This window comes from Podarcis cretensis (assembly GCF_951804945.1).
Source record: "Podarcis cretensis genome assembly, chromosome: 6".
Lineage (NCBI taxonomy): Eukaryota > Metazoa > Chordata > Lepidosauria > Squamata > Lacertidae > Podarcis > Podarcis cretensis.
Genome location: NC_137175.1, coordinates 40,721,939 through 40,735,208, shown reverse-complemented (window position 1 = coordinate 40,735,208; position 13,270 = coordinate 40,721,939). Strand labels below are relative to the sequence as shown.

The 13,270-nt window shown below is 40.5% G+C and overlaps 1 protein-coding gene and 1 long non-coding RNA gene across 11 annotated transcripts in view; one reads left to right on the top strand and one right to left on the bottom strand.

The window, feature by feature from the left end:
• Window positions 1-13,270, bottom strand: part of LOC307218041 — a 355,464-nt gene that overhangs the window by 124,258 nt on the left and 217,936 nt on the right. The gene's annotated exons all lie outside the window — the stretch shown is intronic.
• The window catches only part of LOC307217656 (membrane cofactor protein-like), a 62,047-nt gene that overhangs the window by 2,052 nt on the left and 46,725 nt on the right, over window positions 1-13,270 (top strand). For 8 of the 9 annotated variants that reach the window (XM_079979311.1, XM_079979307.1, XM_079979312.1 and 5 more), the window contains exons 2-7: window positions 4,734-4,922; window positions 6,125-6,313; window positions 7,491-7,590; window positions 8,778-8,863; window positions 9,283-9,324; window positions 9,520-9,564. In XM_079979311.1, coding sequence (XP_079835437.1) covers window positions 4,734-4,922; window positions 6,125-6,313; window positions 7,491-7,590; window positions 8,778-8,863; window positions 9,283-9,324; window positions 9,520-9,564 — 651 coding nt within the window. The remainder of the gene's footprint in view (window positions 1-4,733; window positions 4,923-6,124; window positions 6,314-7,490; window positions 7,591-8,777; window positions 8,864-9,282; window positions 9,325-9,519; window positions 9,565-13,270) is intronic. The other variant, XM_079979306.1, reaches the window with a different exon arrangement.

Sequence of the window (13,270 nt, the reverse complement as noted above, 5' to 3'; positions counted from 1 at the left end):
TTGATTACTAGTGTTAGTGACCAAAAAAGAAAGCACATTCCTAAAGCAATTTCTACAATTTCACGCTGCTGCTGCTGCTGTTGTTGTTGTTTTCATCATCATTAATTACACACCCTTTACCAACAGGTCCCAGGTTGGGTTACAATTTAAAATTCAAAATTTAAAACAGTTAAAACAGTTAACAATCAAAGGAATAGAGTGGGCCCCAGAAACACACATCTCAAAGATGTAGAGGTTCATCTTCAGCTTTTGCCGAAAGCTGAATAGTGAAGAAGCCAGACACATATCTGTGAGGAGGGAATTCCACAATTTAGGGGATTCCACAGAGAATACAATCTTCTGGGCCGACCCCCCCCCCCCCCCGAATTCTGAGGGCTGTGAAACTCCCAAGAGCTTCCCCTCTGCTGATCTTAACACCTGTGAGGTTCTGCAGGGAAGGTCTTTCAGGCTATGTGGGGCCTAAGTTATTTAGGGCTTAAAACAAGTGGTACTTTAGGTTACATACGCTTCAGGTTACATAGGCTTCAGGTTAAACACTCCGCTAACCCAGAAATAGTGCTTCAGGTTAAGAACTTTGCTTCAGGATGAGAACAGAAATCGGGCTCCGGCGGCACGGCAGCAGCAGGAGGCCCCATTAGCTAAAGTGGTGCTTCAGGTTAAGAACAGTTTCAGGTTAAGTTTGGACCTCCGGAACGAATTAAGTACTTAACCTGAGGTACCTGTAAATTAACCTGTAAACTGAACCCAGAAATGAACTGGCAGTCAATGCAGCTCTTTTGGAACAGGGCCTATATGAGGTGATGTTCAGAGGTTATTTTAATACAATCCAGTTTGAGGGAGTACGTGGTTCTGGGGCAGTTAGCTTAGCACAGTATTTAAGTGGGCTCTGTACCATTCTGTTCAAAAAGACAGTGAATTATTATTATTATTATTATTAAAAATTATTCATCTTTTTTACCAGGGTAATTCAAAGCTTTCAATATATGTACATACAAACACATACATTGAAACCAGCATAAAAGAAAAGAAAAAATAAAGACCCTAAAGGAAAATCCTATTTTTTAAAAGGCAGGATTAAAACATTCCACCCACTCAAGGCCAAAGATAATTAAAAGGCAAAAGCCTGGTTAAAAATGATTTTATATAATGTTGGTGCCACAACATTCCACAAACAGTGAGTCACCACTGAAAAGGTCCATTCTCACATTGCCACCTTCCAGATCTTCCAGGTGACGAAAGCCAGGTCCAGAGTGCTTTACAGGGAGAGGTGGTCTTTGAGGTATTGGGGTCCTGAACTGCATAAGGCTTTATAGGTCAAAAGCAGCACTTTGAATTGGGCTTGGAAACTTAACTGGTAACCAGTGTAGTCAGGCCAGGATTGGTGTTATGTGCTCAAGCCATCTTGCCCTATTGAGCAATCTGACCACTGAATTCTGCACCAACTATGATTTCTGAATCACCTTCCATTGCAGTCCTCTGTGCAGTGATCTAATGTAGACAACAGAAGATAGGCTGTCCCTGCCCAAATAAGAGTATAGTTGGGCCTGGTCCGCCATCTGAAGCTGATGGAGGGCACTCTGCACCACCAGGGCCACGACAGTGATGGATCCAGAAGTACTCCCAAACTACTACCTGCTTGTTTGGAGGGAATGTAATGCCATCAAGAGGAGGCTTCGCCCCATCCATCCAGTCTAGGGAACCACCCACAAACTCCATCTTATCTGGATTGAGCTTTGCTAAGCATGGGCATGAGACTGCTCAGCCGGAAATCAGCTTTTTATCAGAAAGCAGTGATAAGTCAATTGCTGAAAAAGCAGTTGCCTCTACAACAGCTGCCACAAAGAACTTGCAGGGACTTTTCAAGTACCAGTGCTGTGTGAATATAAAATGGAAGAATGGTATAAAGAGGTGTGGGATATAGCTATTAATGACAAATTAACATGTGCTATCAAGGTAAGGTGGGGAATATACAGGAGAAATGGTTTTGATGAGATATAGAAGGTATTTGTAGAATTTGCACTGTTAAAAAGGAAAGGGGTCAGACCATCACATTTTTATTTTTATTTGTTTATTATTATTACTTTGTTAAAATTAGAAATAAATAAAAATAAATTTAAAAAACAGTTGCATCTACAACAGCTGCCACAAAGAACTTGCAGGCACTTTTCAAGTACCAGTGCTGTGTGCTGGTGGTGAGTTAAAATTATGGGCAGTATCCAACAAAATGGTTCCATTAGTCCAAGGATTTCTGTTTGCACGGTGTAGTGGAACATCCTCTCCTTTTCCTCTCCCTGTATGCTCCCTAAATAAGCTCTAGAATGGAAAAACCCCAAACTACTTTAGGAGGTGTGCAGGGAGAGAGAAAGGGGAAGTTATATTGCGGAACCAGAAGTCCTTCTGCTACCTGAGCGACTTAATTGGATACTGCCCGTTGACTTAGAGATATTTTTGTTACTGCTGTATGTTTAGTCACATCCTTCCAATGATTCAGCATTGCAAGCTGAAGAAGAACTTTTATAACTGTTGAGGGGAAAGAGTATATGTAATTATGCATACTCAAGCACAGCCCGCTAGTGACATCATCATGTGATTTATGTCCTTAAAGAATACTCCTTCAAAAGCTGTGAGAACAAAGTTCTGATATGCCTACTTTGGTGTATTGAAATTTGGCCAAGATGCCTAATACTTGGATACTGTGTGTGAGAGAGAGTAGGGAAGAAGTGGCACTGAGACAGCATTCTGGTTGGATACAAATGTTTGGCCAATATGAGTAACCTTGGCAATGGCCTCTTGTGTATCTGCAAAGCTGACAACACTCGTAAACACTTGGTGGTTAGGAGTGGCTATTTCCACTGTGATAATAGGATGCTGCACTAGATGTCTCACTGAGCTGATCCAGCAAGACTATTTTTAGGTTCTTACAGCTTTTGCCAAATGCTGATCCCTGGCCTTTGGCATGCCCCAGTATGCTCTGGAGGGTCCCCTATCCCTACAGGCCTGATTTTGAGGGCATGCAGGGGGCTGGAAGTGACAGGAAAATAGAGTTAATTTTGATGTGGCACATGGAAGCCTGTTGTGTAGGCAGAGCAGCACTGTTGGATAAATAAGGTTTGTGGTGAGCCCTGTGATGCTTGGCTGGTAATGCTGCAATCATATATGTTAGTGTAATGCTCTTGTCTCCACGTTTCTCCCAGCTGCAATAACAAAATTACTTATTAAAAAGCTCCGTGGGTTTTCTGTAAATATTGTGAGTACAGGAAACACGATTTTGCTAACTCTTGTTTTCTTTTCTTCTCCTCCCCCTCCCAGCTTTTTTAAAGTTCAGTTTGCAAGCATCTTAAATGTGGGTTAAGTGTGGTATTGTGCCAACAGCTGGTTCCTGGGCATGCTGGTGGTTTGTCATTCTTGTCTCACCACAAGCTGATATGGCATTTTGCTGTCTGAGGCAAAGATCTGGCTAGCTTCCTACATTATTCCATGCCCAAAAGCTCACTGAACTAGCAGCTGATATTCAACAGGTTCCATCACAGCGCCGAGGGAAGTTGGTAGCCTTAGAGGGGCAGAGGCATACATAGGCAGTTCTTTCCTCCAACACTTTTAAGACTGTAAGCCCATTCCATCCCCAGGGCTAAAAGTGCGCACAGAATGGCCACCTGTATACAACGCAGCAGCAATTTTATTTATTTATCAAAAGTATTTATAATCCACCCTTCACCTAAAGGCCTCTTCAAAAACAAAAACTTCAAAATTTGACTTCACCATAAATCTAAAAAAGGCATAAAACAACCCAATACAAAATACAAAACAAAGACTGAAAAGGAGCAGCACCAACCAAAATACACAAATCCCTTGCACACTTTCCCCCTCCACAAGGACATAGGCGAAGAGCTGTGTAGCCATCAAAATGAAAGCAATGTGGTGGTGAGACACACCTCAGAAGAGAGGGTAAAGCAGAGAACGCCCCACCATGGGCCCCTGCACCACAGTGCTTATTAGGCATGGGAACCGTCAGCAAGGTTTCCCTGGCAGATCTGGAAACTATGGTAGGTCGGTATGGCAGCAGAATAACATGTGCACAAATGTAATGCTTGCTAAAGTGCATGTCCTGGGCTGGCTGCCATTCTGCCTGCTCACTCAAACAGAGGACTTTCCCAGCACTACTGCCTATGACATATTGGGAGGTGACCAGATGAGAAAACAGGCTAATCCTGCCCAACCCAGAAATAAGCAAGTTCCATTGCCAGTTCAGGAGATTGGAAAAAGCTAAATACATGTAGGTATTGAGGGTGGGAACCAATAAAAACCACTGGGAGCAGCTACCTCGCTTTGCCTAATAGTAAGGTCAGCTTTGCCTGATCTGTTTGGTTTTTTATTCTTACAGCTATTGCAGGCTAAAATAGAGAATTAGATTGGCTGAGAGTCTTGGGATAAATGACTCTATCTTAGTTCATTTCCCCTTTGCTAAATAGGGACTGTCTCAGGTTTGGGAAGATGGATGGATGAGATACTGGTTGTTAAAAGGTTTGTGCATTTAAGGTGTTTTATAAGCGCTTGGTCATCCTTGCAATATACATCTAAAACGAAATACAGTATTCTGCATGAAAGCTGAATGAAACTGAACAAGGTAATGATGTGTGTTTCTGCCAGTTCTCAAGGTAAATCCATAGTAATATTTTTTGAATACAATGCCAGCAATGCATTGATTTAAAAACAATATTTTCTGCCTATCATAGGTGATTGTGGCCCTCCACCAGTCATTCGCAATGGAGTCCCTCATAAGAATATTGAGGGCGCATCTTTCCCTCCAGGCTCAACGGTAATTTACAAGTGTCTGGGCAACTTTTTTAATGTCTATGGAAAAGTAGATGTTGTAACATGTCTTCCAGATTCAAAGTGGTCACACATAGAACAGTTTTGTGTGGGTAAGTGTTTATTTTTTTAATGTACCTATCCTTGACATATTGTTATGGGGGGGAGGGGGTTGTTTGTGGCTTTTTAAATGACTATTCGTTTTAGAATCAAGGGTGACATCTTGTTTAATTCATGTATTGATGGATTTTAAGCAAATGTTTTATATCCCATTCTACAGGTTCTCATGGTGTCTTACAATTGCATTGCTGCTGCCGTTTTCCCTGCCTCTGCCACCAATCGCTGCTGCTGTGGCAGACACAGTAGTGGCTCCCACTTTGGCTGTGCCAGCCTCAGCCATGCCGCAGCCTGGCTGGCAGGAGGCTTGCTTGGTCCACTGCCAAGCTCAGTGAGCTGGGCTAGGTGCTCGGGCTCCTCCCAGTTGTGCACGTGTGCGATGTCACAGGCACGCATTGCACCCCGTGCAAGTGACGTCACAGGCGTGCCCCACGCTTGTGATGTCACAGGTGCATGGCACGGCACTGAGCCCCTCCAATATTGGGCCCAAAGTGACTCCTCTTGTCACCCTCCCTCACTTTCAGGGAGGGAGGAAGTTAGGGTTATTTCCTGGACCTAAGTTAGTTGGATACAACCCCTTATTGTGTATGCCCTCCAAAATATTCTGCATGAGGTTTTGCTGGAGCAGATATGCCTAACATTATGAAATAATTAAACGGAATGTGATGTGCAGTCCTGGATTCTTTAAAAACCAGTTAAGCAGTGTCCAAGCTGATCTCTGCAATCCACCTTACCGGAGGTTTTCTTTCCCCGATAATGATGGATGGAGGTTTCTTCAGAACATCTGAGGTTTGTTCTCTGACTTCCTCCTAATCAGAGAGTGGGATTCGGCTGTCAGATTGCGACCTGATTGCCTTAAATAACTGCAGCTGAATATTATTATATTTTATGTAAAAAAAAAATCAATAAAAATATATTTTTTAAAAAAATTGGCAGGTAAAACCACATTTTCCTAAAATTCAGCTAAAACTCCTTGGAGTGACTCTCAGCTCCTCATTGAAATGGCAGAGTAATACCAGCAGCCCACAATTGGCTCAGCAATCAGGAAGCAAAATGCCGACAGTGCCAGTTGCCTGCATTTGTCACGTAATGCAGTATTGCAATCAAAAGGTTCAAAAATCAAAAGGAAAAGTCTCTTTCTGTCTGACAAATCCTTCCCAGCACATTTCCCCATTCTTTTGTCTGCTTTTGTTGCCAGGCAGTTGCATGAGCCCACCAAGGTCCGCATTTGCTCAAGTAAAGAAAGGGCAAAGGAAGGATTACTATATTGCCAACACCACTGTGGCCTATATCTGCCGCCAAGGTTACGACACTATCCCTGAAATAACTCCTGTTATTACTTGTCGTGATAATTACTCTTGGACAGAAATCCCAGCTTTTTGTAAAGGTCAGTATCTTGTTGCAGTTAACTTCAAGATCACACAGTTGAAATCTTGTAATAAGTTTAGAAGAGTATGATACTGTACTGCCGTACCTCAGAATTTGAACAGAATCCATTCCGGAAGTCCGTTCAACTTCTGAAACGTTTGACTTCCAAAGTGAAGCTTCTGATTGGCTGCAGGAAGCTCCTAGCCCTCAGAGCAGGAGAAAATAAGCTTGCTTCATCCTCTGTGTGGCATGACAGCCCTTTAGATATTTGAATACAGCTATCATATCTCCTCTCAGTCTCTCTTTTCCAGGCTAAACATACCCAACTCCCTGAACTGTTCCTCATAAGGCTTGGTTTCCTGACCTTTGATAATCTTGGCTACCCTCCTCTGCAAACATTGCATCTTGTCAATGTCTTCCTTAAATGTTGGTGCCCCGAACCAGACACAGTACACCAGGTGTGGTCAGACTGTTACTTCTGTTGATGTAGCCAAGAATACCATTAGTTTTTTTTTTTTTTTTTTTTTTTTTTGCTGCATCACATTGCTTGCTGACTCATTTTAAGCTTGTGGTATACTAGATCCTAGATCTTTTTCACATGTAATTTTCAATTAACCACAGTATGCTATGTAACAAAGACCCATCATGTAACCTCGACTATGGTTACTTTCAGCAAGGTAGGATAACCTATAGTTGGTACAAGACACTGCAAACTGCAGGCCAGCTGTTGTGGTGGTGGAGTGTGTGAGCCTGTTTGCTTCAGCATATTCATGCACCACTAAAGCATTGTTTACTGTCTTAATGTGATGTATGGATATAACCACAGACTTGAAATACATTTAATTTGCTTTTGATTTGGTTGGAACAACAACAGCCTTTTAACAATAGCAATTCCATGATCTGTCAAGCAATTGAGCATGCTTAAAGCCATTAATTTCAATGGACTTTTTATATCTAAAAGCATTGTGTATTTTTTGTCACCCACCTCCAAACCCTGCATCAGCGTTCTTGTTAATTTCTTCTCACTTAAAAGGCAACTTTTCTAACACTGTAAGGGGCTGCTTCTTGAAAACATAGGCAGATCATAAGCTTTCTTAGTTACCCTTTGACCCTGGGGCAGAATATTTGATGAATCAAATTGTCAATGAATGCCATATCCATATAATCCTAATATGCTAATTCTCACCTTTCTGTAGGAAAATCATGTGGCGATCCAGGAAAACCAGAACATGGTGATGCTGTTATTCTAACTAATCTCCTGTATTTGGCAAAAGTAAATTTCACATGTGAAGATGGGTGCGTGTTGACTTGGCTCTGTTAGCAAGTCTTAATTAATACATAAAATTTAATGGGTGAATTCTGGAGAACAAATCTATAGTTTACCTTTTTTTAAAAAAACCAACAACTAATAACCTAAGAGTTGAGGCAATCATGCCAATAGTACTTTCTTAAAATAAACTTCAGAGAAGCTAAGCACAGCTCTCTCCCATAAATGTTATGGTAGTAAGTATGATACGTTCCTATTTATTCTGAGAGGATGAAGTTTTTCCTCAGTAAACTGAAATAAGCAAACCAAATGTGGTGCATTGCAAAATAAACCAGCTCTGAACTTCCTCGTCAACTATTTCACAAAGGACCTTGCAGGAAGAATGCAATAAAATACATTCCACAGGTGTTGAATATGCTACATTCTTCAAGTGGAAAGTAATGCTCTCCTCTACCCACTTTTTTAAAAAGTTGCTTTTCTGAAGAATTTAGGCATCTAGAGTTTGAGATAGACCAAAGAGAAACTTTTTGTTAATCTAACAGAGTTAAGGGTTCTTGGCCCTGCCTTATTCTTGTGTTGGGTTTATTTTGCAAATTTATTATCAGATGATTGATGCTAAATTGTATAAGATTTACTGTATGGTATTTTTTTACATATCATTACTTGACAGAGACAGCATCAGGTTTTGGGAGACCTTCAGCCAACTTTAATAGGTCTCATAACTGTCCAGGAGTGGCAGAGCATTGCCTGATGATACAGAGGGTAGCAGAGGGAAGCAGGATATCAGAAGCACTTGCTCTGTGATAAGGAATTCTATGATGAACCATACATTGGCCCATTTGCACTGTCCATCTAAAGCAGTGTAAATCCTAGAAACCATGGTTTGTTAAGGATTCTGAGCATTGTTAGGAGACCCCTTTCAAAGAGCTACAATTCTCAGAGTGGTTTAATAATCAATTCCTCTTCCGTATGGAACTCTGGGAACTGTAGCTCACAATAACGTTTATAAACAAAGATGGTAGAACCTTCATTTATGTGGAATAATAGGGAAAAAACATTGAAACTGCAATGCAGAGACAATAAAAATCTCTCTGTTAGGATGCACAGCTAACTTCTTTGATATCGGTAAAGTGCACGCTTCAAAATTATGAGTTATTAAAGGAACCGCTGAAGAATTATGTATAAAGGTGCACCTTGTACTTTTCCTTTTATTTAGGTACACATTAAATGGATCACCTACTATTCAGTGTCAGTGGAAGAAAGATCATGTTGAATGGAGCCAGAAGCCTCCAGAATGTCAACGTAAGATTCTCTTGTGACAGATACCAGATTAATTAGGACTGACCACCTTATATTGTGCCACCTAACAGCAACTAAAGTCTCCAAGGGGAGCCAAGGAAAAGCCATTATTCTTCATAGAAAAAAATGCCAATAGACTCTCATATTTGCAGTAAGAATATGAGGATGCCAGGAAGTATCGCAGAGGGAAACGCTTCTAGCTGGCATGCTCATCTTCTCTGGTACAGAGTTGTTGTTTATGTATATGGTGTGCGTCTGTATATGCTTGATAACAACAGAGAGTTTTAATTGCATCACTCATGTCATAGGCCATAGAAACTGACAGCCCTCCGTTACACTAGATTAAGGAGTAGCAAAAGCTTTAAATTGTAATGTTTTATAAGAGCGAGAACTAAATATGCCTGTATGTGCCTCTTATACAGGGCTAATTGAGAAACCCACAGAAGATGGTACAAACACAACAGGTTAGAAACAAATTATTTAATTGCAATAGCTTGTGTGGTCAACACAGAATTTTTTAATTAGGTTTTATTGGGATTATGTTGTTATTTTTGCTTTTTCTGCAGCTTGTTCTAAAAGCTGTTAATTCATTTGAGAGTTTTGATTATTACCATTTAAAGCAAAAACTTTAAATCTATCTGCATGTGCCTCTTATACAGGGCAAGCTGCGCCACCATCAGGAGGCGGTGCTACAAATAATACAGGTTGGAAAACTTTTTTTTTTTTCATTTCAGTAGCTAGCATTGTAATTGCTTGTGGTACTAGTGGTTAATTCAGAGCTTTTATTGGGATTTCAGAATGTTCTGTTCTTTTTGTCTTGTCCTGCAATGTAATTATTTGAATACCTGTTAGCTCCTTGGAGAACTTTGATTTTTACCATGTCCGTAGTGTTGGTATCTGATCTGTCTATCTATCTATCTATCTATCTATCTATCTATCTATCTATCTATCAGATTTAGCAAAGTGCGCCCTACAACCAGCTCAACATGTGGCTTATTGCTCAGAAACAAAAAAGAAGCTGTAATGAGGGTTCAAGCATAGGCTAAGCCTTTATACAGAGGTGTACCTAGGGTCCCTTGCAGCATTGGCGTCCATCCCCAACAAAAACACTTTACAGCTATAGCCACATTATAAACTACTACATTTTACACAACCCAAGTATTCAAAGCATCCAGAGTGAGGGGAGAAGGGTGAAAAAAATCTCATGCCTTTGTGCCGCAGTGTGAGAAGAATGGGAAGCTTCTTCTGCATTTGATCTTGCTGCAACAGCAAGGTCTCTTAGAATTTCTGTGCGATGCTGGGCATGAGGCTGCTAGTTGTTAATAATCATGTGATATTGTTTGATTTATTCTGTTTTCAGTTTTTATTAACCTGTCTATTTAATGTCTATTGCGTGCAGCCCTGGGACCCTTGGGTGAATGGTGGAATATAAATTAAATAAAGTAGAAGGCTGAGTTTTACTTTTGGATTCCTCTTAAGAGCTTGATTATGCAATGAGGGCTTTTCTTTTCCTTTTTTAATTTTTTTAAAAGGAGTGGAAGAGTATTTACACAGCTAGTGAGATTACCTTTTCTCACCGTTGGTGATGAATGTAAAGGTATGTAGGGTGCAAGAGAGATTTCATTTGGGTGCTAATGCATTTCCAGTAGGTGGCATATGGCTTCATGCATGGTGCTTTTTCTTTTTCTTTTTTTAAAAAAATAATATTTATTAAAGTTTCAACAATTACATGAAGAAAAAATAAACAAACCACGTTAAACAAAAACCAAACAACACACCACAATATAAAAAGGGGAAAAAAGACAGAAAAATAAAACCCATTAAACAAAAACAAAATTAGAAAAAAAACCACATCATATCTTATTTCTATTCTTTTTTTAGCTTGTTTCCTTGACCTCCTCACACCTCCTTTTTTTTGTATTCTAGATCAATTATCCATTTCAGCAAATTCTTTCCCTCTTTTCAAAATTTTAATCCTATAATTTATCTTAATATAATATAACTTTACTTTTCCTCCTTTCACCAATTAACAATCAGTTATTCCCGACTCCTTTATATCAATCCTATTAAAATCATATAAGATCGTTCCAACATCCTTCTAACCATTATTAGTTTTACAATGTTTCTGCTAAAAATTTGCGTTACTTTATTTAACCTTATCTTGCCATAAAACACCTTGCAACTTAAAACTTAGTGCTTATTTATACATAATTCCTTATATCATTTCTACTAAAGCCAAACAATTTCTTTCCAACATTTTCCCCAATATTCATTAATTTTACACTAATTCCCCAAATTAAAAATTTTTCTTTATAGATTTTCCAATTTTCATCCAACGTCCCTTTTTCCTGGTCTCGGGTTATGTCAGTCCTTACTGTCCATTCCATCTTAGTCCATTAACCTGGTAGTCTTATGTCCGAGGCTCTTAAATCTCTTCCATACCCCTTCTGCAGATCTTCTTCTTCTTGTTTATACTCATTGAGGAGTAGGTCTCTGGGAGATTTCAACCCATAATTATGTCCATCTCCCCTCATCATACCAACCCATTCCCCACAGTCCCACTCCCCACAATCATCAATGTCATCCAAAAAATATTTAACAGCATATTTCAAAGTCCCTCCAAATTTAAGAGCCTCCTCAGCTCCAGACTCCTTTTGGCCCTTTCCAAATTCAATCTTCCAAAACAACGGCTTATGCTCTTGCAGGGCCTCGGGTCTCTCCATTTGTATTGCTTGAGGTACAATCACTACCTCCTCCATTGTCATCTGCCCTTGCATTTGCACAGTCAGACCAATTTCCTGAGTTGGTCCCTGTATAATTTCTGAATCAATATTCCCTGTTTGCTCACAATCTCTGACTACAACAGTCATCAAATCCAACTTCTCATTCATCAAATCCATCTTCTTATGCAGCTGCTCCAGCAAAGCACTCGTCTTGCAAAAAGCAAGCACCAGAGCTTCCTTCACACACATTTTTATTCAAGGTCACAGTCTGTTTCCACGATCCTAATCTTGCAGCTGTGAAATCCTCAAGTAAACTGCAGCAACAATTTGACAAGCTCCCTCTAGAGGAGACAATTTCTATTTGTAACCGTCCAACAAAAGAAAGTTACTTTCGATTTTCAAATATTTTGTTTCTTTAGAATGCAAAAGGCAACATTGAAGTCAATTTGTTTCTCTTTTTTGGCTATCTGTCAAAATGTTCCATTCACAGTCAATGGATGTCTCAGACAATTTCTGTCTCTGACCCCCGTTCCCAGGTTTGAGACGGTGGAAACTTATTTTTCTTTACTCCCTCTCCTGCAGGCTTAAACGGTCAAGTTGGGGATTTTGGTAGTTATAAATGAAAGAAATTTCGACCTTTGCAAAACAATTTTCCAGGCTATTAGCTTACAAGATTTTTGCTTTACAAAAAGCGGAAGGCGGACTTCCTGTTTTGAGCCTTCCCGCTTCAATGCCAAATTAGGGTATTTCTTGATCCAATTTTCCGTTTCTACTCACGGGTACTTGTTTAGAGTCCAATTGTCAACAGGAAAAAGTCAGCGCTCTCCGGCAATGGCTATGCGGCTTCCCTCCGTGAAAGTAGCAGTCGGTTCGCAGCACCGCGCCGCTCACCCTACTTCGCTCCGGAGCCCCAAAATGGGGTTCCCCGCGGGTAGGGGAGGCGCTCCTGGTGCTCTGCCGAACCCCACATTCCCAGGCTTCCTCCACCTGGGATTTCTAGCGGGTCCCCGCCTTCGCCGCGGCGGGAAAACCCTGTTTCCACGGAGCCCGTTCCTCCGGTCGGAGGAACTCCGCCATTCGCCGATGGCGCTAACCCAGAAATCTGCATGGTGCTTTTTCTCCTCAGGGTTCAGCATTGCAAAATAATAGGGCTTTGGGTGATTTGACTATATTAGGAACCAAGTGGAAAGTAGTGCATGTGCATATTCTCAAGATCCCAGGTCTGCTGAATAAAGTGTGGAGCTACTCTTCCAGCCTAGATTAATGAAGGCCAAGTGTACACCACAACTTTGTCTTGGTGACTAACCCTCTGCTTAGTATACCTTCTGGAGCAAATGAAGGCTTTGGAGTCAAGGTGCTAGGGAAATAATTTGAAATCATAGTATTTTAGTTGCCTTTGTGACTTGTATCGTATATTATTAGGAGTATTTATTCATGTTTCCCATTTGCTACCCTCTTTGCTAAAATTCTTCCACACATCTTTGAATCTACTAGAGTGAAGTTCTTGAGATGAATTAACTAGACTACTGAACATAGATTAAGGTTTTGATGTGTAGTTCACTGGTGTATTCAATGTGTAGTGCTATGTATAATGATTGGGGAACTGCACCTGGTGTTTGGATGTAGTGTTAGGGAATATCCATGCTCAATGCCTCATAAGTTTTCAAAATCTGAGGTTTTGTCTACA